Source organism: Aythya marila (genome assembly GCF_965140915.1).
Source record: "Aythya marila genome assembly, chromosome: 2".
NCBI lineage: Eukaryota > Metazoa > Chordata > Aves > Anseriformes > Anatidae > Aythya > Aythya marila.
This window is the reverse complement of record NC_139043.1, coordinates 66,154,076-66,176,907: the sequence shown is the minus strand read 5'-3', so window position 1 is coordinate 66,176,907 and position 22,832 is coordinate 66,154,076. Positions and strand designations below refer to the sequence as shown.

At 35.8% G+C, this 22,832-nt stretch overlaps 1 protein-coding gene across 12 annotated transcripts in view; it reads left to right on the top strand.

Moving 5' to 3' along the window:
• The window catches only part of CLASP2 (cytoplasmic linker associated protein 2), a 136,708-nt gene that overhangs the window by 99,536 nt on the left and 14,340 nt on the right, over window positions 1-22,832 (top strand). For 4 of the 12 annotated variants that reach the window (XM_082754919.1, XM_082754923.1, XM_082754922.1 and 1 more), the window contains 8 exons: window positions 3,311-3,373; window positions 4,100-4,206; window positions 7,244-7,488; window positions 8,122-8,185; window positions 14,150-14,313; window positions 16,766-16,844; window positions 16,985-17,035; window positions 21,647-21,790. In XM_082754919.1, coding sequence (XP_082611045.1) covers window positions 3,311-3,373; window positions 4,100-4,206; window positions 7,244-7,488; window positions 8,122-8,185; window positions 14,150-14,313; window positions 16,766-16,844; window positions 16,985-17,035; window positions 21,647-21,790 — 917 coding nt within the window. The remainder of the gene's footprint in view (window positions 1-3,310; window positions 3,374-4,099; window positions 4,207-7,243; window positions 7,489-8,121; window positions 8,186-14,149; window positions 14,314-16,765; window positions 16,845-16,984; window positions 17,036-21,646; window positions 21,791-22,832) is intronic. The other 8 variants (XM_082754920.1, XM_082754926.1, XM_082754929.1 and 5 more) reach the window with 5 other exon arrangements.

Genomic DNA, 22,832 nt, shown 5'->3' with positions numbered 1-22,832 from the left:
GAGTAGAAAAAGTGCTAAGTAATTGAACCATGTTGCTATATAGGGAAGAAAAGAGGACTTGAAAACTTTTAATATTCATGCACACAATATAGCTATTGTTGGTCCTCATTCCTAGAGCTGCTGTAAGCAAAAGTTTTATTTACAGTTAAGTGCTTCAGTTTATTGGCCTGATACTTGAAAGGTTTTGTAGACCTGTCATGCTGGTGTCCATTTCTGAAACATGAATAGGCATGGGAAAGTTCACTTGTAATTGTTTTAACATGCTTCTGACTAAAGATTAGGGAAGCCTCTCATCTCCATGTATTTTTGTCCAGGTTGCTGCAAAATTCATAGCAAACTTTTGATAAAAGTATTTTAAGTGCTAGATTTTTTTTTTTATTGTTACAGTAATACAGAACTCTATTTCCAAAACTGATTTTTTTTTCTTATTGATGTTACCTTTCATTTAATCTTAAATATGAATCCTTTTTTTCAAGTGTAGTTTGCGGTTTAGGGTGTAACGAATCCAGTCTTTATTCTGAAACAAGTGAATCTTAGGTTTTTATCTCAAATTTAAGCACCTGACTGTCCTCTTAATTAGCATTGGATGTCTGTATGTAAAGGCAGCATGCTTCCTGTCAGCCATAGTTTCACTGGAAAAGCATGGGTTAATTGAATGAAGGCTGTTTCAAGAACTAATGCTGATTTACCCAGATGCTATGTAATTGGGAAATTCAATTAAAAGTAGATGTTTTGCAGGATCCATTAACAAATCTATCTTTTACTAAAGCACAGCTGCTGGACTGTAGTGCAGAACACATGCTTCTCTTCCTTCAGAAACAAGATTTTCCTGGATCTTTCCTTGCTACTTTTGCTACCCTACAGCTTGAATTCAATTTCATGCATGTGACATCAGATTTACATTTGATTTTTCTGATCAAATACCATTAATAAATAAATAAATCTGTATCAAACATAATAGTGTTAGCAAATGGGTCATTGGGATGGATGCTACTTGAGATTTTATTTTTATAGATGGAATTTTATTTTTGTGTTAGATATCAGAACAGGTACTTGTACAAATACAATATGTTGAATTGTCTGATAACATAGAGAATACAAAGGAGTAACTATATGAGTTCAGAGCTCAAAGTAAAATAAGCTATATCTGGAATAAATGATTCTATCTATTTGATGGTTTTCAAATTTAATTCAGTGTTTCGTTGGACTGGTTTTGTCTTATGAGATATTATTGATTTCTATTAAAGAAAAAATTATTTTCAAGAGTACAAGTAGAAGATGAAATAAAGCAAATTCAACTCAGTATCTGTAGCTGGAAACAGTTGCATGTAGAATTGGAGGGGGGGAAATGTCACCTGTATTGTCTGTTTCTCTGAGAATTTTTTTTATTAGAAATGATAAGCCCTTTGGAGCATTGTTATCTAGTTGCTTTTCTGTCTGAAGTGTTTCTATAATCTCACATCTTAATATAGGACTACAAAGTGAGAGATAACAGCCACTCGTGAGAAGCAAGGAATTGGTAATTTATATGGAAGTACCAGTTTTCTCATACATCTGGCAGATATTAAACACCAGGCCAGTAAAAATTCGATATTGTAGTCAAGAAATAAACTGTTATTTTGAGTCCTATTATTGGTTCATCTTAAAATAAAATTTAAAAGTAAATACTTCCACAGTTTCTGGTGTTTGAGAGGTACAAAGAGTATTCTTGAAAATTTTCTTTGGAAAGAGATAATTTGATCCAGTAGTGCTTCATAGCAATGTCTTAGATATTTGCCTAGCATAATTCAAATGCGTATGGAGACAAGATCATCTTGAATTATTTGCTTATTATTTTTTAATTGTACCTTTTATTTTCAGAGCTTGTTGATGGGAAAATAAGGGAAAGGTTTATCCCATTGTTGCTTGTACTTCAAACTCTATCAGTCCTGATGCATTTGTTTTTATATGCTCTGTCCTGTCTCCTTTTCCATGCTGAGATGTATGTTTTAAAGAACCAAGTACTCTATAAAGTGTTATTTGCAAAATGAAGTTCCCCAGCTAAACAACTGCATGCAGGCTTAGCTTGGCATAAGATACACTTCTATACTTTTATATAAGAAGCTGGGAACTTAAAGAGAAAAAAGCAGTGTTGTTTGTGGGACCTTTACACGGCTCAGAATCAATTTGTAGTTCACTCAAATTAAAAGTATGTGCTTTCCCAGATGTGATTTGGTCCGTGTCAGGGTTTTCTGATTCAAATCAGAGACTTTTATTAAATTGTGTATGTTAATCAGAGTAAAGGATGATTCATTTAATTCCTGGTTTCTATTTTCACTACTTTATGTATCCAGAAGGCATAAAATATTTGCATTTACAGTTCTTTATTAAATTGTTATATCTGGGGTTTGTGTCATTTTGGTTGGACACTTGAATTCTATTAAAGTTTGCAAAGCAAATTTAATTTGTGATTGTGAAGTTCTAACTTAAGTGAACTGAATAAAGAAGATGGCTTGTTTAAAAACGTTAATTTTGCTTGGTTTAAGAAAAAACACTAGCAATAGTGATTCAACTTTTTTAGAATCCGTAAAAGGCCATTTTTATTCAAGTGTCAGAAGAAAAAGGGTTCTTGGTTGTATTCAGAAGTTAAGGATCTTTGATTCCAACTTTCCATAACTTCAAAGAATTGTCATGAGCCATACTAACTAACATTTCAATTTCACATTTTACTTAAAAGAAAACAAATGTGAAATGTTAATTACATTACATTTAAAATTTTAATTAAAATTGAATCATTTTAACTTTCATCTGCAAATTGGTGATTTTTAGCTGAGGTTGGCTTATCTGCACATATGCAAGAACTCAAGCTAGTACCAATTGTCAACTGCCAGCAAGTTTGTGTGGTAGTCACTCATTGTGGATTACATTGTTTGATATATGAGTTCTCTCTCTCTAACTTGAACATGTAGAATTGAGTTAATTCTGCAATGGAAAAACGATATCAGTGGAACTTTTTAGGTATTCCTGAGGAATCTGATAAGTGTGTGTGTGTGAGTGTGTACCTACACATTTTTTTCCTTTGAACTTGAACATACTTTTGATCTGCTTTGAATCATTTAAAAAATGCATGGAATGTCCAACATACATAAATTTATCTGTACTACATAATTGAAGAACTTTTCTGAAGCTTTCTTTCCTTCTGTGTAATGCTCAGTTTCTTGTTCTAAAGCTGAATATATTTGAAAAATACTCTTTTGTTCTTTTAAGCAAGTATTGCAGCACTTTGATTCCATGGTAATAGATAGGGTTTTATATGATCCTGTTATTGCAGCTTCCAGACATCACTCCAGATCCACTGGTGCCCTCTACACTCCTGATGTTTATGGGGCTACAGGTGAAGGATGAGTACATTTTGCTATCATCTGTGCGGTCATCCTGGATGTTTTTTCCCCACCCACTTGGTTATGTTCAAAGTTCAGTTTTAAAAAGTATATAATTTACATTAATTTGAGTTCTGTGGTTTTAATAATCCAGATAGATGTATATGTGCTGCTAGATTTTCTCTCCACCTCCATGACCCAATGTTAATTCTTTTCTTCCCTAACAACAATCACTTTATTTTTACTTGCAGGATTTCTAGTTTTCCATTTTTTTTTTTTCAGTATTTGTAGAGCATTCTTTGTGCATGTAGTTTTCTAATCAGTATTCTTTGTAGCCTCTCTATTGTAATTGCTTTCTTTTTAAATGAAAATAAAAACCCAAAATGAAGATGTTCAACAAACAAAAAATACCAAAACGGCCAGCACCAGATTATTTTAGTTAAAACTACTGGCTTGTCATGTTTTTGCTTCTGTGATATTGGAATAGAATCTTCATGTATGACTCTTGGTCTTTATTTCATTCATACATTTTGCTGATATCTTTAGGGGTGCAGAATTAAAATAGCTAGTATTTTAGCCTATACATAATTAATAGAAGCATAAACCAAATGCTTTTCTTCTGCTTGGGTTTTTTTTTTTTTTGGTTTTGTTTTTTTTTTTAAGTGAATGTGGTGTTAATATTCTATGTTCCAATTCTAACTGAAATGTTTATATATTCATTTTTGTTATTGTTATAACAGGTACCAGCTTTGGAATTAGTCAGTCGAGTAGATTGTCATCATCAGTTAGTGCTATGCGAGTTCTGAACACAGGTTCTGATGTGGAAGAGGCAGTAGCAGATGCCTTGGTAAGAATCTTGCACTTATCTTGTGTAGGATACACTGTTAAAGTAATTGGTGTCTGTATGCTGAAGCATACAAAAGAACTTTGTTATTTTATTGCCTTTAAGTGTGTGGGATGGGGGGAGGAGGGAGGGGAAGAAACAGAATTGCTAGAGATGCAAAGTATTGGAATTTTTGTTCCATACAAAAATTTTTGTTCCATCTAGTCTTAGAAAAGCCTTTTGAGAAACATGACTTTTCCATGGCAGGCAGGAAATGGTCTTGGGCTGTTCTATTGGAGTAGCTTAAGGAGCCACTTGCACAGGAAGCCCTAATGAGCAGTATCCCACAACAGCTACACAAACTTCTGTATATGTTGAAGTTGGTAGGCTTCTCAGAGCTGGGGATGATGAGAGCTAAAAGTACACTGGAATTCCATTTAAAGTTGTTCTGATAACATAACAAGGTTTGGTTTCTGTTTTCAAAATGTTGCTGAGAATTTCAAGCTAGTTATGTCATTCTCAGTCTTAATGTTACTGTTTTTTAAAGGGTTCTCTTCACCTCCTTCTTCACCTCCCTGTCCCAGTTAGCCTAAGTGGAAGCATGTCACGTATTTTGTTTTTCTGATAATGACACCAGCAAGCTGAAATCTTCAAATAATTTTAAATATTGATGCTTAGAATACTCTTTTTTATCATGTATTGTTTGCTATTTGCATGACATTATACATACATACGTACCTGTTACAAAGCTTCCAGAATTCTTTAAGGAATTTGTTGTTGCTCTATTATAACAGAAAGATTATTTGGAACATCAGTGGGGAAAAAAACTACAAATTAGACTCTAATGAATGTAAGTGTGCAGGCAGGTATGATTGGACTTAGAGAGAAAATTTGAAGGGAAAAAGAATCTGAAGAACTCGGTCATGTTCATAGTCTGCCAGTTTGTTGATTTCCTGGCTAATACTGTCGTCTTGACACATTAGCTTAAAATTTGTGTGCCTTCACAGGCAGAGAGATCTGTGAAATCTTGGTCATGGCCACAGGTCACGGTGTGTTTGAACAATGGGGTTTACCCTTTTTGATAGCATGAACTTGAAAAACATTTTCAGCAGAGATCTAGAATGCTAGTTACCGAACTGGAACTCATTCTAGATTGTGGTAGTTTTTTTGTTGTTGCTGTTTTTTAAGGGTGCATTGAAGAAGAAATCTATGGGATATTTAATGTTTCTGGCTACAATTAGAAAAATCTATGTAAGATTTATCCACGTTGATGTTACATGATGAGTATCTATAGTACTTTCAGGAGTTTCATAGCTTATTCAGATTTAGCTTGATGAAGAATATAGTAGGAAATTAATAATAAATTGAGGAGAAACTCATGATTCTAATGACTGCTCTTGAGACTTGAATGTGCCTTGCTTGGAAGCAATGAGGTCTGTTCATAGAAACTTGTTTGTATTACCTGGATGCAGAATAGCATGATGCTTATAGACGTGCTAGAGGAAAATTAGTTTAGGTATATGTGTTTTAGCTAGAATCTAGGAAGGATCAAGACGAGCAAAATTAGATTACTGTAGTATTATCACGGCTGGTTGCGTGTAATACTCTACATATACAAGTTGTCCTGTGCAAATGGTTCCATTTAGACGGAAAACTGGTTATGAAGATGTACCTCTTGTTTTATCATAGACTAAAGCCCTTGTTCAGAGTTCTGTTTTTAAAATATATCTGTCAGGATGCTATAATCTACAGTATAAAAATCAAAAATTCTGGATTGCTTTGGTACTTGTGATTTTTATCCCTTTATTTATTCTCTTATGCATATATGGATACATGCATTGTTGACAGTAAGCTTACATAAACAGTATGTATTGAGGTATCCTTTAAGCTATTCAGCCAGCAAAAGTAACCCAGTGCAAATGGTAATTAAGGGGAAAATGATCAGTATTACTTCTGCTTCTTTGAACATGTAATAGAATTGGATTTTTAACTACTTGCTTCAACTTCAGAGTTTGAATGGCAGAGTTATTTTGCTGTGGTTTGTGTTTTTCATTTTAGGATAAACAGTATGTTTTTCCTCTGGCCTTTGTCATATGTTTAGTTTTGTTGGCTTGTTCTTGTTTTTAAAGTATTTGGGACTTTGCATTACACAACTAAATTGTGTAGGACATTTTCAAAACTTATTTCTGTAGTTATTGTTGCAATGACAACTTAAATATTTTAGATATTGATGCTAAACATAAAGAGATGGAGCAGTATATGGAAATACAAAGTTTAAATGAAAGTTTCATGATTAGCAGTTGGCTGTACTTGTCAAGTCTTCATGCTCAGATATTACTGCATTAGAGAAAGATTTTGACAGAGAAGTCTTTGTGAACAACAAGAGGATGATATGAAATATTTTCCTGGAAATGGAATCTTAGCAAACTTTTTATTGATAATGTATGATACACCAATCAGATATGGAGAGCAGAGTCAAATTTGCAAAAGATTATGTTTTCCAATGCAGCTAGTTTAATAGTCACAGTGCTGCTATGCCTTACCTTCCTGTTCTCAATTTCTGTTTCTTTTCAATAATTTACTGCTGTCAGCTCTTAGGAGACATGCGGACTAAGGTATAGAAATTATTTTCCTTCTTCAGTAGTTTAATTTTACTATTAACATGTTCGATTCAAAGTAAGTTAAAATGAGAAAATGTGGTTTTAGACCTGATTCTTACATTTACATGTGTAAAGTTAAGCGCAATAACTAACTTTCAATACAACCTTTTTGTCATCCTATCATGCAATTTTATGGATTTTTACAAATAAACTTTAAGCTGAACGTTTCATCAAATGTATGTCTTCTTTCCATTTGCTTTGCTTTTGTATTTGGAATTCTACACAAGCCTTACCCTGTTAAAATGTTTTTATTATCTTGCTTTGAACTGCTGGACAGTTGGAGTCATTTGTCAGTGCAGGGCTTGCACTGATTATTGAAAGTGTAGGTGTTCCTGCTGATAAATGTATATGTATAATTTCTTTGAAAATCAGTACTAATGTGGGGTGTTTCTGAACAATAGAAGAAGCCTGTGCGAAGAAGATATGAGTCTTACGGGATGTACTCAGATGATGATGCCAACAGTGATGCATCAAGTGCCTGTTCAGAAAGGTCCTACAGCTCTAGGAATGGAAGCATACCAACATATATGAGACAGACAGAAGATGTGGCTGAAGTTCTAAATCGCTGTGCTAGCTCCAACTGGTCAGAGAGGAAAGAAGGCCTTCTAGGCCTGCAAAATTTATTAAAGAACCAGAGAACTTTAAGGTAAGAAAACGTATTAGTAGAAAAATCTTTATTTTGAAGTTGATGAAAGGCAAGGAAGGTAAAAGAGGAGGCTAATGTTCTAAGGAATGTGGAAAGTTGGGAAGAGGGGAAGAAGGGTATCTTACTCTCAGGAAGTCTGAGAGTAAGAATGGGGGAGAAATGAGGAAACTGGTGTCCATTCTTGGTTACTAGGGCATGGAATCTGTTTAAAAAGCTTAGCTTAAGAAAGGGAATTGAAAACCAATAGAGTTCTTACAACACAGAAGATTTTCAAAGTGGTTGCATCTAGTAGTGATGACAGAGTTCTTATTCAGTAGGTTATTTATTCAGAAGAAACTGTTACTGGCTAGCTACTAAGAATGTCTTTTTCATGACCTCCTCTGTTACAGTAGTCAGGAATGCGAATTCAAAATGACCTTTGCTCTGTTTTAGTATGTGAATTAGATTGATGAGAGATTTTTAGGTTGAAAGTCTATTTTAGACAAAATCATTACATTTTTATTTGTCTTAGTGTTTTTTCTACTTCATTTACTAGATTTTGATCCAGTATGGTTGAATTTGCTGATTGCTATGCATTAGTGTACCAGTAGTAGTAGTAGCAGAGTTGACTATTGTATTTTGTCACTTTGACAGCCGTGTTGAATTGAAAAGGCTATGTGAAATCTTCACAAGGATGTTTGCTGATCCTCACAGTAAGGTATGTTTAGGTTTTCCTTACTTGCAGTAAAAGTTTGAAAACATACAGAAGACCAGCTTCAGTAAAATGTCAGCAGCACTTGCACATGTAAAAATTTAACAAACTGTATTCTGTAAGCAGTTAATGGTATCGGATCTGAAACCACTTCATTTGCAGTTTTGATCAAGATAATTTCCACCTTTTGTTGCAAGACAATTGAAATAAAGTGAAGGTTTGTTTCATTAGTTTAGCAGTTTGTGCTCAAAATTTGTAATTTTTTAGGAAGTCTTGGTGTTTTTAATGGCAATTTCAATGTAACTAGTGGTTCCCTCTGAAATAGAAACAAAACACCTAGCTGCAATAATTTAAAACATAAAGAAAGTAGTCTAAATCATATGTGATGAATCTGAACTGTACCAAATATTTTCTTATTTCTTTTTCAGGGTATATATTTTGCTTTGTCTTAACTGATAATGTGTTCCTCGAGTTTCACAGATAAGGCTGGCAGTTGACACTTGAATAATTTTTTACATCATTGATAATATTGAATATAAGATGGAGCGTATACTGGTGTTTAAAAGAAAATACAATAATTTATTCATTTTACAGTGGTGAAGACCCAGTACAGATGATACAAGGAGTGGAATATGTAGAAAACTTCTGTTTTCTAAAAGCATTTTAAATATTTTTAACCGAGTTACTGCTCTTTGTTTTGTTTTATTTTGCAGTTTTTTGTGGGAGATGGGTTACTGTTGCAGCTTGATATATATGTATATAATCTAATGCAATAATTTCCCCTAGCAAAAGGACTGCAAGTGAATATGGAGTTGAACAAAGTTAAAATGATACCATGTAGAAAACAGGCAACTTCATGTTTAGTTTGACGTAGAGGCTTGTATGGAAGAAACCTTATCTTTATGTTGAGTAGAACATATGGCACTTCATGTCCATATTTCAAAACTGATAAAATATTGAAGTTAGAGTCAGAGTAGTTATATCCAAACCATTGGCTTTTCTCAACAGAATCCTGAAAAACAGCTTTGCAATACATATGTTTCAGTCTTCAAGATTCCTCTGATAGAAAACTAAATTCAGAGAGATACAAAATCTTGACAGGTTAACTTAATATTCACCTGCCCGTATTTCTCCTGCTGGAAAATCTGTGACACAATATATTTTGAAGAAAATCATATTGTGCATAGGAACATAGTATTAAATTGCTCACATATTGCAGAAATCCAGGAGAAACAACTAAAGCCAAGTTGAGGAGTAACCAAAGAAAACATTCCCTTAAAAAGAGTAAAGAAAAGTAAATATTGAAATACTGGCTTCTAAATGAAGTGTAACAAAATTGTGAATAGCACCTGGTCTTGATTTTGGTTGTTTGTTCTTCTGTTAATTAATATAGTAGTTATGCATCTATGAGAACTACCCTGGAGATACTGTTGGGGTTACAATATGGGAAGGAGAATGAGAGTGCTCCAAAATACAGTTGTACATTTCTGAAGAGCACTTTAAATTTTTCATTGGGCCTTTATGAACTATTGCATTCCAGCTGATATTTTTGTTAGTTGGTCATTTTGACATAATATTGCTTTGAGTTCTAAGTTTTGGCCAAGGTGATATCAAAGGTGTTAGCACCTATTCTAGTCACTGAAAGCATGCCTGCTTTTTGATGTTGCAAAACCAATAATAATTCATGAATATTATTATCAGGAGGACACCTCCAGTATTAGAGTTCATGAGCTCGTGGATTTTTATTATCTCAGAATCATCTCGGTTGGAAGAGACCTCCAAGATCACCTAGTCCAACCTCTGACCTAATGCTAACAAGTCCTCCGCTAAACCATATCACTAAGCTATATATCTAAATGTCTTTTAAAGACCTCCAGGGATGGTGACTCCACCACTTCCCTGGGCAGCCCATTCCAACGCCTAACAGCCCTTTCCGTAAAGAAGTTCTTCCTAATATCCAACCTAAACCTCCCCTGGTGCAACTTTAGCCCATTCCCCCTTGTCCTATTACCAGGCATGTGGAAGAACAGACCAACACCCACCTCGCTACAGCCTCCTTTAAGGTACCTCTAGGGAGTGATAAGGTCGCCCCTGAGCCTTCTTTTCTCCAGGCTAAACAATCCCAGCTCCCTCAGCCGCTCCTCATAAGACTTGTTCTCCAGATCCCTGGGCAGCTTTGTTGCCTTTCTCTGGACTCACTCAAGCACTTCCATGTCCTTCTTGTAGTGAGGAGCCCAAAACTGAACACAGTACTCGCCAAAACTGAACACAGTACTCGAGGTGCGGCCTCACCAGAGCCGAGTACAGGGGGACAATCACTTCCCAAGCACTGCTGGCCACACTGCTTCTTATACAAGCCAGGTTGCTGTTGGCCTTCTTGGCCACCTGAGCACACTGCTGCCTCATATTCAGCCAACTATCAACCAATACTCCCAGGTCCTTCTCTGCTAGGCAGCTTTCCAACCACTCATCCCAGCCTGTAGCTCTGCTTGGGGTTATTGGGCCCAAGGTGTGCAGGACCTGACACTTGGCCTTGTTGAACTTCATACAGTTGGCCTCAGCCCATCGGTGCAGCCTATCCAGATCCTCCTGCAGAGCCTTCCTGCCCTCAAGCAGATCAACACACGCACCTAACTTGGTGTCGTCTGCAAACTTACTGAGGGTGCACTCGATCCGCTCATCCAGATCATCGGTAAAGATATTAAAGAGAACTGGCCCCAGTACTGAGCCCTGGGGTATGCCACTGGTGACCGGCCTCCAGCTGGGTTTAACTCCATTCACCACAACTCTTTGGGCCCAGCTATCCAGCCAGTTTTTAACCCAACGAAGCGTACGCCAGTCCAAGCCATGAGCAGCCAACACACACATTGCTGCACAAATTCAATTTTAGAATCCTTTAAAATCTTTTCGTCAGTTGTCCATAGAAAGTATTCTTTCATCATGTCTGTGGTTTTTGTTTGTGTTTGTTTTTGATTTCTTTTTTGCTTTTGTTTCTTTTTAAAGGTTTCTTTTAACATGATAGGTAGACATAGGGAATTGCTTGGAAAAAGTCATGTAATTTGTGAGAGAGAATGGGAAAATGATTTGAAGGACATACCAAGTACTTATAAAATAGTTCCAATATCCCAAAAAAATTACTAAATTTGTTATAAAAGCTTTGAAATACCTTGTTTAGTTTTGTTTTATATTCCATACAGGAACTTTGTATTGATGGCCACTAATTTGTGTGTTTTTATCTTTTTCCCTTTTTTTGTTTTTGTTCTGTTGTTTTGTTTTGTTTTGCATGCTGTCCCCTGTGTTGGAACTCTCTTTAGAGAGTAAGTTGGTTCAGTATTTGTTGGAAGCCTAACCTTATTTGCATGAATGTGCAATTAACCCTTTTTCTCTATTTTTCTTTCCCAAAGAGTTCATGCAGTGTCAAGCCTTTTGCAATCATAAAATGCTATATACAATTATGTAAACTGTGTGGTAAAGTTTTGAGATGTGCTTTATCTACTAATTAACTGACATGGTTTGGTTATGCATTCCTGCTTTATATTGTTGTGGTGGTTGGCACATCTGAAATAATTCTCTTTAATAGTAGATAGTTACAATTATTTTCATATCTGTTTATTCCACTATCAAATTATTTATTAAGAGCTTGAGCTTTAGATGCTTGATTTAAGTTTTAAGTTGAATCATAAAAAATGAAAACTGCAAAAATCATAGTACCTACATACATTGTTCAGAGTATAGGTGGTTGAGTTCCATTTTTCATTCCAAATTCATCTGTCACCTTAAATGCTCTTACGGCATTTTGTATTCTTCATGCTTTTGCTGAGATAAAAAGCCATGATTCAGGTTGGTGTGGTGTTTTTATACAGCACAATGATTTGCTTCATTTCACTTTTCTGCTGGCAATCATTGTAGTAAACCTAACATCAAATGAAATTTGAAAAGAAAATTGAGTCATCAGTTATGAGTATTTTTACCACCAAAAACATCAGCACAAGATCTTTAGGGTACCTTTGCCGTAGTGATTCATAATTCACTACCTAATGATTTCACTTGAAACCACTTTACTTGTTTAAAGTATCATAGGGAGTCTACATTACACCATCAAATAGGATGTTGTAACAGGTTTGTTCAGCTTACACATTTCAATGAAATTGGTGTGTGCATTGCAGTATGCAAACTTTAAGATACAGGTACAATTTCTAAGTTCTGCTAAGCTAAATAATTTAAATAAAATTGGAAGACTTCCAGGGTAATCTTTATGCTACCAGATCTTTTTGTTTCCCTGAATTCTGTATGTTTTCCCAAAATTTTAGGACTGTTAAATCCAAAGACAGTCATAACAAAATACAGAAGGTACTCTTTGCTTTGGTTTTACCTTGCTCTTATAATTGTACCTGCTGCTTGTTTGTCCACAAAGTGGTATATAGTTTCAGTTCAGCCAAAGACCAATCATTATGGGCTCTATATTGGATAGGGTTTGTATTGTTTTGTTTCTAATACATTTTTACAGCTTTTAAGGTGTCTATAGATTTTCTCTGATCTTTTCAGATTCTCTCAGGATCGTTTATTTATTACTCTTCTAATGTAAATTTTGAGGCACTTTCTAGAATAACTCTATTGATTTTGATTTTCCAATTTAGGTGAGTTTACTTACTCTGGAAGTTACTTACATTGGAAGTTAGATCTAATTCCCTCAGTGATGAAGGCATGCAGCAGCATGTTTCGTCCCCTCTATACTCAGTCAGTGTTGTGGTGTCTGCAGCCATGTGAGCTGCAATCACAGTTGGGGATCGTCTACTTTTATGAACAGCAGCAGAATATGGCCATACCACAAGCCAGATAAGCTGCAGGAGGATGTGGTGTTCCAGTCCTTCCTCTGCAGCAGCTATTTCCAGTCTTGAATCCATGTCAAATATACTCGAGGCAATATGTCTCCAGCCTTCTTTGTATCATAACAGTAGCTTTGCTTCTGTGCCCAGCTATTTGCTGGAGCAAGAGTGTAAGTCAGTTGCAAAGACACCATTTCCAGCCCAAACACCTGGTTTTTGTGTCAGAGAAGTGGGAGTCATGGACTACACTGGTATAGAGCAATACACATCCTGATCTCACCATAAATCTAGGGCAAAAAACCAAACAAACGAACATGAAATTAGTGAGAGATACTAAAAAGGCTTTTGAAACAAAGTTGTCTATTATTTCTTCACCACTTCACTCTTAAAAAGCTCTTCATCATCATCTCATTGATGAAACTGCTACAGACGTTAATACACATCTTTTTTGTTCTTTTCTTTTTTTTTTTTTTAAACTGAATACTGTATTTTCAGTATTGTTTGTTGGAAAGAATACAACATATGATGTTTCTGGAAGACTGTAGTATTTAAACACCTGTCAATCCAAAATCTGTTGTGGCTTTTTTCCCAACTCTGGTGAACAGTTTTGTGTTTGGATATCCACAGTAGCAAGAGATTTTTGTTCTGTTTCACAAATGTTTTATGTAAAGGAATTGGACAGCTTTCATGATCTTGCAGTATTTAGCAATGCAGATATTTACAATGAAGATTCTGTTAAAACACTATAGCAGCTTTTTTGGTTTTAGACAGAAAGTGTTTTTGTAGTCTTTGAGGAGTATCCACTTAATGATAAAACTTGAAGGTTAAAAAAAAAAAAAAAAAAGAGAAGTTTTACTGAAAAAAATGAGGTTGCGCCAGCCATCACAGTAAGCATTTCTTTTCTTGACAATACTGCATGGAATACCTAATTGTCAAACTTCTACAGAAGTCGGCTAATGTTTCCAATGTACTTTTGTATCCAATTAAAAAGCAAAACAGATTTTTTTTTCCTGCTTGGCTGCAAAGCACTGCCTTTCTCTGCCTCTGATTCCGTTACTGCTGCTTCTTTGTTTGTAAGGTCAGCATATGTCTGTCTTTTCCTCTTTTGCCCCATCCTACCCTCTTTCCTTCTTCTACCTTGTAGGTGTTCAGTATGTTTTTGGAGACACTGGTGGATTTCATCCAGGTCCATAAAGAAGATCTGCAGGACTGGCTATTTGTACTGCTAACACAGCTATTGAAGAAAATGGGTGCTGATTTGCTTGGGTCTGTACAAGCAAAAGTTCAGAAGGCACTTGATGTCACAAGGTAATGAGTTCAGAAGGGGAAAAAAAAAAGCAGGGGGAGGAACCCACCTCAGGCTATTCCCAACGTGGTTTGTCTGTATGTACATGCATGTACATTCTGTGTCATTCTTGGAAATATACAGAGCTAATAACAGATCATGAAACCTCAGTAAATGTTGCTGCTAAAGTGTTTTGGTTTCCTAAATGCGTATTAACTCAAAGGATTTGATCCTTTAATGCTCAGTAATTAACATGATACTACTTGTCTGATTCCAAAATGTGCATCGTGTATGTTTATTGTCTTGCTTGTTTAGTTATGCACTGATAGCTTTTGAATTATTATTTTTTTATTTTGATACTAAAATATTTTTGCAGTATTCAGGCATTTAAGGATTTAGCAAATCCATTATTGCCATGTCCTCCCTTCGCTTTCCCCAAAATTTTCTAATGTTCAAAGCATTCTGAAGTGATTTTGGGGGCCATCAAGCAGCCTATCCTAGTCCAGCTTTATTCCCAAATTTAAGTTTCATTTTTAACTAGAATTGGCAAAGATCTGGAAGCTACTTCTCATCCTTTATTCTCTGAAGAATGGGACAGTCTGAACCTCTGCTGAACCTATTCATATGGCAGATTTCCTGTGCAATCTGACAAAGGTTATGGTGGGCATTGAATAGAGAGAGAAAGTATGATCTTTTTTGCTGCTGCAGCAGAGGCCTAGAAGGTAATACCAGAGTGAGGAATGTTGGAGAGCAGAGGCAGATAGAAGGGGAGGATGGTTCGCAGAAGCATACAGGAGGAGTGTTGTGTAAATGTTAACAGTACTCGTGCGTTATAGTTTTGGGATTGTTGGAATTGCATCCATTTGGAATCAGAATTCTACAGGATCATCCCTTATTACTTGCCTTACATGGTCTGTTCTGAAAGTAGTAGGACTGGCTTTTTCCTGGGCGAACGGGCAGACGAGAGGCGGTCTGCGCACGCAGGATCAGTGGAGGGGGATATTGGGAACGCTGGGAAAAATCGGCAGTCGGCTGTCGGCCATTGAAGAGAGCAGGTCGCTTGTACTGTGAACACCTGTCGAAATGCCTCGTCACGGAGAATCATGGAGCATTTACTGGAGCAGCGATACGTGATCAAATTTTGTGTAAAGCCTGGTAAAACAGGCAAAGAGACTCACGACATGATTAAGGAGGCCTACGGTGATGCTGCCTTGGGTAGATCAGGTGTTTTTGAGTGGCACAAGCTGTTCCGAGAAGGTAGGGAAAGACTGGAAGACGACGACCGCTCCAGACGCCCTTCGACCAGCAAGACCAACGAAAACATGTAGCAAGTGAAAAATTTACTGAACCGTCATCACAGGATGAGTATCAGAATGATTGCTGATGACTTGAGCATTCCTCAAACCCAGGTTTTTGAGATGGTGAAAAAACTTAGCCATGAGGAAAGCGTGCGCGAAGTTTGTGCTGCGAGTGTTGTCAAAGGAGCAAAAGGCCAACCGGAAAGCGATCTGCCAGGATCTTCTTCATCATGTGAATGAGGAGCCCGACTTTTTGGACAATGTAGTGACCGGTGACAACACGTGGGTGTTTGAATACGACCTGGAGAGTAAGCGGCAGAGCACAGAATGGCACACCCCTGCTTCCCCACGCCCCAAGAAAGCACGAATGAGCAAATCCAAGCAAAAGTCCATGCTCATTTGCTTTTTTGATCGACACGGAGTCATCCACAAAGAGTTTGTACCACCCGGACAAACAGTTCATGCAGTTTTTTACGTGGAAGTCCTCACAAGACTGCGAAAACGCATTGCTCATGTCCGCCCAGCCATTGTCAACAATTGGCGGCTGCACCATGACAACACGCCGAGCCACACAGCATTCCGTGTAGTGGAGTATCTTGCCCAGCACAAGGTGGCAACGCTGCCTCAGCCCCCCTACAGCCCCGACTTGGCCCCGCCAGACTTTCTTCTACTCCCGAGAATAAAATCAACGCTCAAGGGGAAGCATCACGCATTGGTAGAAGCGCTTCAAGAGGCCGTGACGAGGGAGCTAAACAGCATTCCGGTCCAGGCGTTCCTGGAGGCGTACGAAAACTGGAAAACTCGTTGGTAGCAGTGTGTAGATGCGGAAGGGTGCTACTTTGAAAAATTCTAATCGTTCTATTCTCATGAATAAATTTTTTTTATAAAAAATGAGTCCTACTACTTTCAGAACAGACCATGTACATATATTCTAACTACAAGAGCTTCAAAGCAGTATTTCTTTCGTAATATCATCCTTTACTTTTTAGGAAAATGTTTCTGGAAGTCAGATATAAAATCAACAAAATTGATAGAAATTTTTTCTTTCAGAAAGAGTAAAGGTGTGGTTTTTTTTTTTTTTTGACTCAGAAGAGCAAGGGCATATCTTTTGGCTCTCAACAGGTATTAAAAGAAAAATTCACGTAACTGATATAACTTGATTTTATTTATTTTATAGGGAATCTTTTCCAAATGATCTTCAGTTCAGTATTTTAATGAGATTTACTGTTGACCAGACCCAAACGCCTAGTTTGAAGGTAAGAATTTTCAGGCTTACAAAACAAACAAAATCTTGATAGACATTTGATTGTCTTATTATTTACCTTTGGATTGTTTGATTTGTTTTAAACAAAAACAAGGTTTTCAATTAGTGGATTTTGTTTTTGTAAAATTTCAGACAGTCAAGCCACCACTACAGGACCAGCTTCGCTCTTTTTGGAGCTCAAAGGTTTTTGTCTGAATTACTGTCTTTGTTCTTAACTCTATGTCAAACTCCTACAGTTTTTGTGAATACTTCTTTCTTGAATGCATTCATTTGCTGCTACTAACCTTTGCGAGAAACTTTAAGCATGCAGATGTTCAATTTTAAACATTATACTACTGTGGAAGTGTTTGCTGTGAGTTCTAATAAAACCACAGTATAGTAAAAATGAGCAACAAAAATGTGGCTGCCTAACATCAAGCTGGTTATGCATACTCACTCTAAGTCTTTTATAATTTTATGTTTGTGATTTCCCAATCTTCTTTTCCTAGTTTGTATATAAGTTTTCCTGTGTTTAGACTGATAGGTCTTGAATTCATTTAAATAATTTTAATGATAATATAAGCTGTTATATTAAAAACAAGCTCCCTTTATGGTACCTTTTACTTTTCTGAAAGCAGTGTGTAGCTTTATACATACACACTTATATGTAATAAAAATCTTTAACCTGTAGACCTGACAAAACAAATGAAAATATATAATAATTTTGTAGTATATTTACAGTTACAAAAAGTTAATTTTAGTATAAGTGCATCAAATCTGAAGACTTACTAGTCAGATAAATGGGGAAATAACAAGCATATAACTGGCATTTTCTGCTCTATCCTGCACGAAATATTTTTACACTGTTTGATACTGCACAAGAATATTATTTTTTTTCCAAATTGTTTTGAACCTAAAGTCACATGAATATGCCTTTTTTTTGTCTACAATACAGTAAAACTTACATTTTTAAGCTTTTGAGGACAGTTGATACGTTGACCACTGTTGCTTCGTAGAGCTGTGTTAAAAAGGGACTGCTGTCATTTATTGAAGACAGCAAATGAGGTAGTAAAAATCAGTTTGTTTAAATAAATCCTTGGAACAAATAGGGCTTGATTTTCTTTTACTTGGTTTTCCTCACCAGATAGGTGAATTTGATGGGTTTTTTTTTTTTCATTATAGGAGAATAACAGCTGGTATTATTAGTAGTAGAATAATAGCTGGCATATTTACAACATTTCAAATTTTAAACTGTAAATTTGAATGAGAACAGACTCCTACTAGACTAAGTTGGACCTAAGTTCAGGAATATTCAAGAATGTTCCAGGTGTGCAACCTAGAAAGGATTAAGAAATCTGGAAACAACAGAAAAGCATTTGAGAAATACTTCAGAAAACAAGATGTCAGTAAAAGCTACCTCCACAGAAGAACAGGTGGTGATTTGAAGTAAAATCAAGAGTATTTAAAGTGAAGCTGTGGGCCAGTAAAGTATGTAACTGAGAAGTATGTAAAAGAGAGAAAAAGATTTTTTTGAAAAAATGGTACATACCCCCTACTTCCATCTTACTTAGGTAACTACAGCTTCAGGATCCAGACAGTAAAGTTACTGAACATAAATTGCAAAATTATCTGTTGAATATCCACGTTCTTGAATACTTCACCTAAATTCTGTCCTCAGTGCACCCAGATGTTTAACAGATTAACTGATAATCCTAAAGGACTGCTTCATTCCTTGAGATCTTCAGCTTTTTTTCCTTCTCTGAAGAATGATTATTTTGGTTCAGGATGTGATTTTGGGCTAGATACAGTAAAAAAAACAAAAACCTGCATTCTCTAAAAAATACTATCAAAGAAAGGAGAGAGTCAGATATAAGAAGGGATGTTAGGTCAGAAATACTCTTCATGGAAGGATTCCCTTCTACAAATGACACTTCCTTTATGTTTTTCATGTGGTAGTAGTAATTGTGATCCTTTGGAGTAAACTGCCATTGTCATCGTTAACATTTACACACAGCAAAGCCTTGGATTATAAAAGTCAAGCTGTAAGAGTGTCCGCAAGAGGTAGATTCGGAATGATAGCCAGTAAGAGGACCAAACTGAGAAGATATTATGCTAATGATGTAATCTGTGCAGGATGCAGCACAGTATCGTGCCCCATCGTAGTTCTTCACATTAAATTTACATGTAGTTGTGGTGAACTGCTAAAATACGGTTTAGAGGTGTCAGGTGCGTGTATCTGTTTTGGTTAAATTTATGGATGGTCATAGGAGTCAAATTTTCTGGAGAGGATATAATCTATTCAGCTTATTTTTGCAGGTGCAGAGCATATGCTTTCCTGCGGATGAGTGTTGTCCTGAAAAATACTTCAAAGCATCACTTTCATTTTTCTCAAGTTGAATACAGAGTGGCTTACACACAGTGAGGAACAGTTTTAAGCATTGTAGCCAGGTCTTATTAGAAACTTCTGAACCCTTGTTTCCCTTGAAAATGCTGACTTGCTAGAATGAAAGTCTTTTGCTGCAGTCAATGAGAAGATTTTTCTAAGTCCATTTAAAAAATTGGTATTAAAATGAACAAACATTCACAGAGATAATCAAGCCTTTTAACATTTCATCTTTAGCAGATATTTTAATCATTTAGAGAAATCGTGGCAGAGGCAGTTGCTCCTGAGTATCTAGTAACATAGGGATTAGCACAGACATCTGGGATGTGGCAATCTGAAAATAGCTTTTCATGATTGCACTTCATGTTAGTAAGGCAGAGTTGAGTCTTTTGCACCCCAGGAAAACTGTAAGAGACGGACTTGTCTTCTTTAAGTAAAGCAGTTTCTATAAAATATTTCTATGTCTTATCCTGATGAAGCAACTTTGTGAATCTCAACTTTTTCACAGGATAGGATATCAATTTGCCTTCTGGCACTGACTGTGTAGCATCCTTGTAGTATTTTGTGAATCTATGCAGATGAGTTACACAGGATATTTTTGTGTAGGAATTTTTCATCTGTGAAAGACGTTTATGAAGCATTTTGATTACATTTATCTTTTTTTTTTTTTTTTTTTTTTTTTTTTGGTGAGTAATAGTGCTAATTGTAGCTTCCTTCATATTTCAGCTCACTTACTACAATGCTATTCTTAAACAAAATGTGTGTCTGTTTTGAGCTGTACAGGAAAAAGGTTTACTGTCTCAGGGTTTGTTATAGCCCAGCAAAATACGGGAAATTCAGCCTACGGGGTACAAAGAAAGTCAAGGCAGTATTAAACACCTAGACAGTGGTTTCAGATTAACAGCAAATGCTCATATTAAGAAATCCTGAAACTACTTCCGTTGCAGTAAAAAAAAAAATATATAAAAATATTTATCTCAGGTCCTGTAGAGGTGAAATGGGTTGCTAAAGAGCATTATGTCAGGTCTTTTATTTCTGAACCTCAACTCTGTACTGAACCTCAACTCTGTACTTAACTTGTTTGAAGCAGTGACAAAAATGCATCATAAGTAGATTTGTTGCTGTTACGGGGTTTACTTCAGGGTGTTTTTGATCTGTAATATTATTGCCTCATTATATGGATTTTTGTGTTTGGTTCCTCCAGCCCCAGAAAGAATGTAGCAGATGGTATTTTTTTATACTGCATATGTTGGTATTGACTTGCCTAATGTGAAAACCTCCAGCTGTTGGTTGTTGCATAACTTCAGAGAAGTCAAGTTTTAACAACTGCTGTGAATACAAAGTATTATTTTTTTAATTTACATGCATCAGCTATCAGTAATATCTGTGTCACTCGGTGTATCTTGGTAAAAGTTTTGACCAATGGATATTTCTAAATATCTTTGTTTGGAACAGTTTTAGTACAAGGCACATATAATTAAAAATAAACCTAGAGCTTTTTTTTTTTTTTTTTTTCTGCTTATGATGGTCATTAGGTCTTTTCCATCCTAGTAGGTATTTCTAGCTCAGGATGATTATTAGTGCTAAGTTAAGTAGGTTGCATAAATAAATGTTGACCACTTTTTTGATGGGTTGCATGTCAGTTATCTTTGGGGCTGCAGGAACCGAGGAGAGAATGTTTAAGGGAGTTACAGGCATAATAGCCCTTCTACTAAAGTTGTGCAGTGATGTCATTTTGGAGGGGCTGCAGTCTGGGATATCTAAAACTGTAATTCTGCATTGGGGAAGTAGGACAATGATGCTTGGGCAGTTGAGAGCACAAAAAAGCTTTTCTATCCTCCTGGTAAACCCACGTCTATCTTCTCAATATCTTAAAAGGAAAAATGTGTTATGTGACCCCTTCTAAGTATTGAGTAGAAATTCTATTCCATACGTTTTTAAAAATAAGAAGAATCATACACCCTAACCCTAAAGATTGACTGCTGAACTCTGGTTTTCATAAAAGGGTGCTGTGTGTTAACTATATCATATTCTAAAACAAACTGATTATTAGTTCATCAGATAGCATCTGCTTATCATTTTGGTACTTGAAAAAAGTTCTTAATAATTCTGAAAATTCTTATGTTCCAAGTACTTTGGTTTTCTGTTTGTTAAACATAAACTTCTGCATATACAATGATTTGTCTGTCTCCTAGCTGCTACTAATGAAATCTAAGATTTCTATTAGTTTTTAATTTCTGTGGAAGATCTTCCTTCTTGAAATGTTGTACCCATCTGTAAATTCAGCGTTTAGGTTTTTATATACCAACACTGAAAAAATGTTTAGGTTAATTAGAAAAAAGTATTTTAGAGAATGTACATTCTAATCTGTATACACTCTTGTTCTTGGAGCACAGTTTTTATTGTCCATCTGACTCTATTTCTCTTTTCAGGTCAAAGTTGCAATCCTTAAATATATAGAGACTCTTGCACAACAGATGGATCCAGGAGACTTTGTAAATTCAAGTGAAACTAGGTTAGCAGTGTCCCGAATCATCACCTGGACCACAGAACCTAAAAGTTCAGATGTTAGGAAGGTATGTTTGTTAATGTGCACTTACCATTGGAATCCATTCCAAGTATGTTCAATGAAGCTGTTGACTTTTCATGTCTCAACAGAAAAAAAGATTTTTTTCTTTAAAAACAATTAATTGTTCCATGGAGAAAAGATACTTTTATATGCTTGTCAGCAAACACAGCTAATAGTTGGGGCTGAGGAATCGAAATTGCCAAAGTAAAACCTTCAGGTGGTATCAAAGAATTGTTCTTGTCATGCTACAGTTCCAGTGCAAAAATCCCTTCTCCAATAAAAAAGAAATTTTTCTTTCTCTTGGGAAGAAAAATTAATATTTGTGGGTACTCAGGTGCCAGGGGTACAGAATAACCACGAGAAAATGTACTGATGCTGTCTTGAGAAAGGAGTTCTAAATAGTTCCTGCAATTAGAGAGGAAAAAAATGTGATTTTATTTGCACATAGATGGAATAGAGTAATTTCTAGCTTGAATTTTGGTAATTTCTGGGAACATGACCAAAACTCATTTCCTTTAGGAGGGATGTTTTGTGTGAGTCAATTGATAGAAAATAGTGGGGAGCTGTCTCACAAAGTAATGCCAGGAGAACAATAAAATAAACTTTTATCACTTCTTGATATATTGAACGTTTATAATATTTCACCACAAGACATTTTATACTGGAGATTGTTTGTTTGTTTTATTTTGAACTTTCAATTCTAAGATAACTTTGAGGAAGTAGTAACAGATTATATCCTATGGACTTTTCTTGCCTGGTTACCGTGTCCTAGTGACATACCTAAGACCATAAAGCAGGAAGGGAATTGAAGCAGCACTATCTTCTAAATCAGTAAAGTTTTAGTACTGAGACACGTGGCAAGCTGTCTTATCTTATAGTTCATATCTCTAATAAGCATTTTTATGCCAGTAAGTAACTGAATTGTGGAAAGAATTGCTGGTGAGTTTTATCATCTGGAACCCCTTAATTATTTTTTCTTTGCATAACAGATTTGTTAGAGGTTGCTAATTTCCAAAAACCTTTTATAAGTCTTGAAAATAAACGTTTAT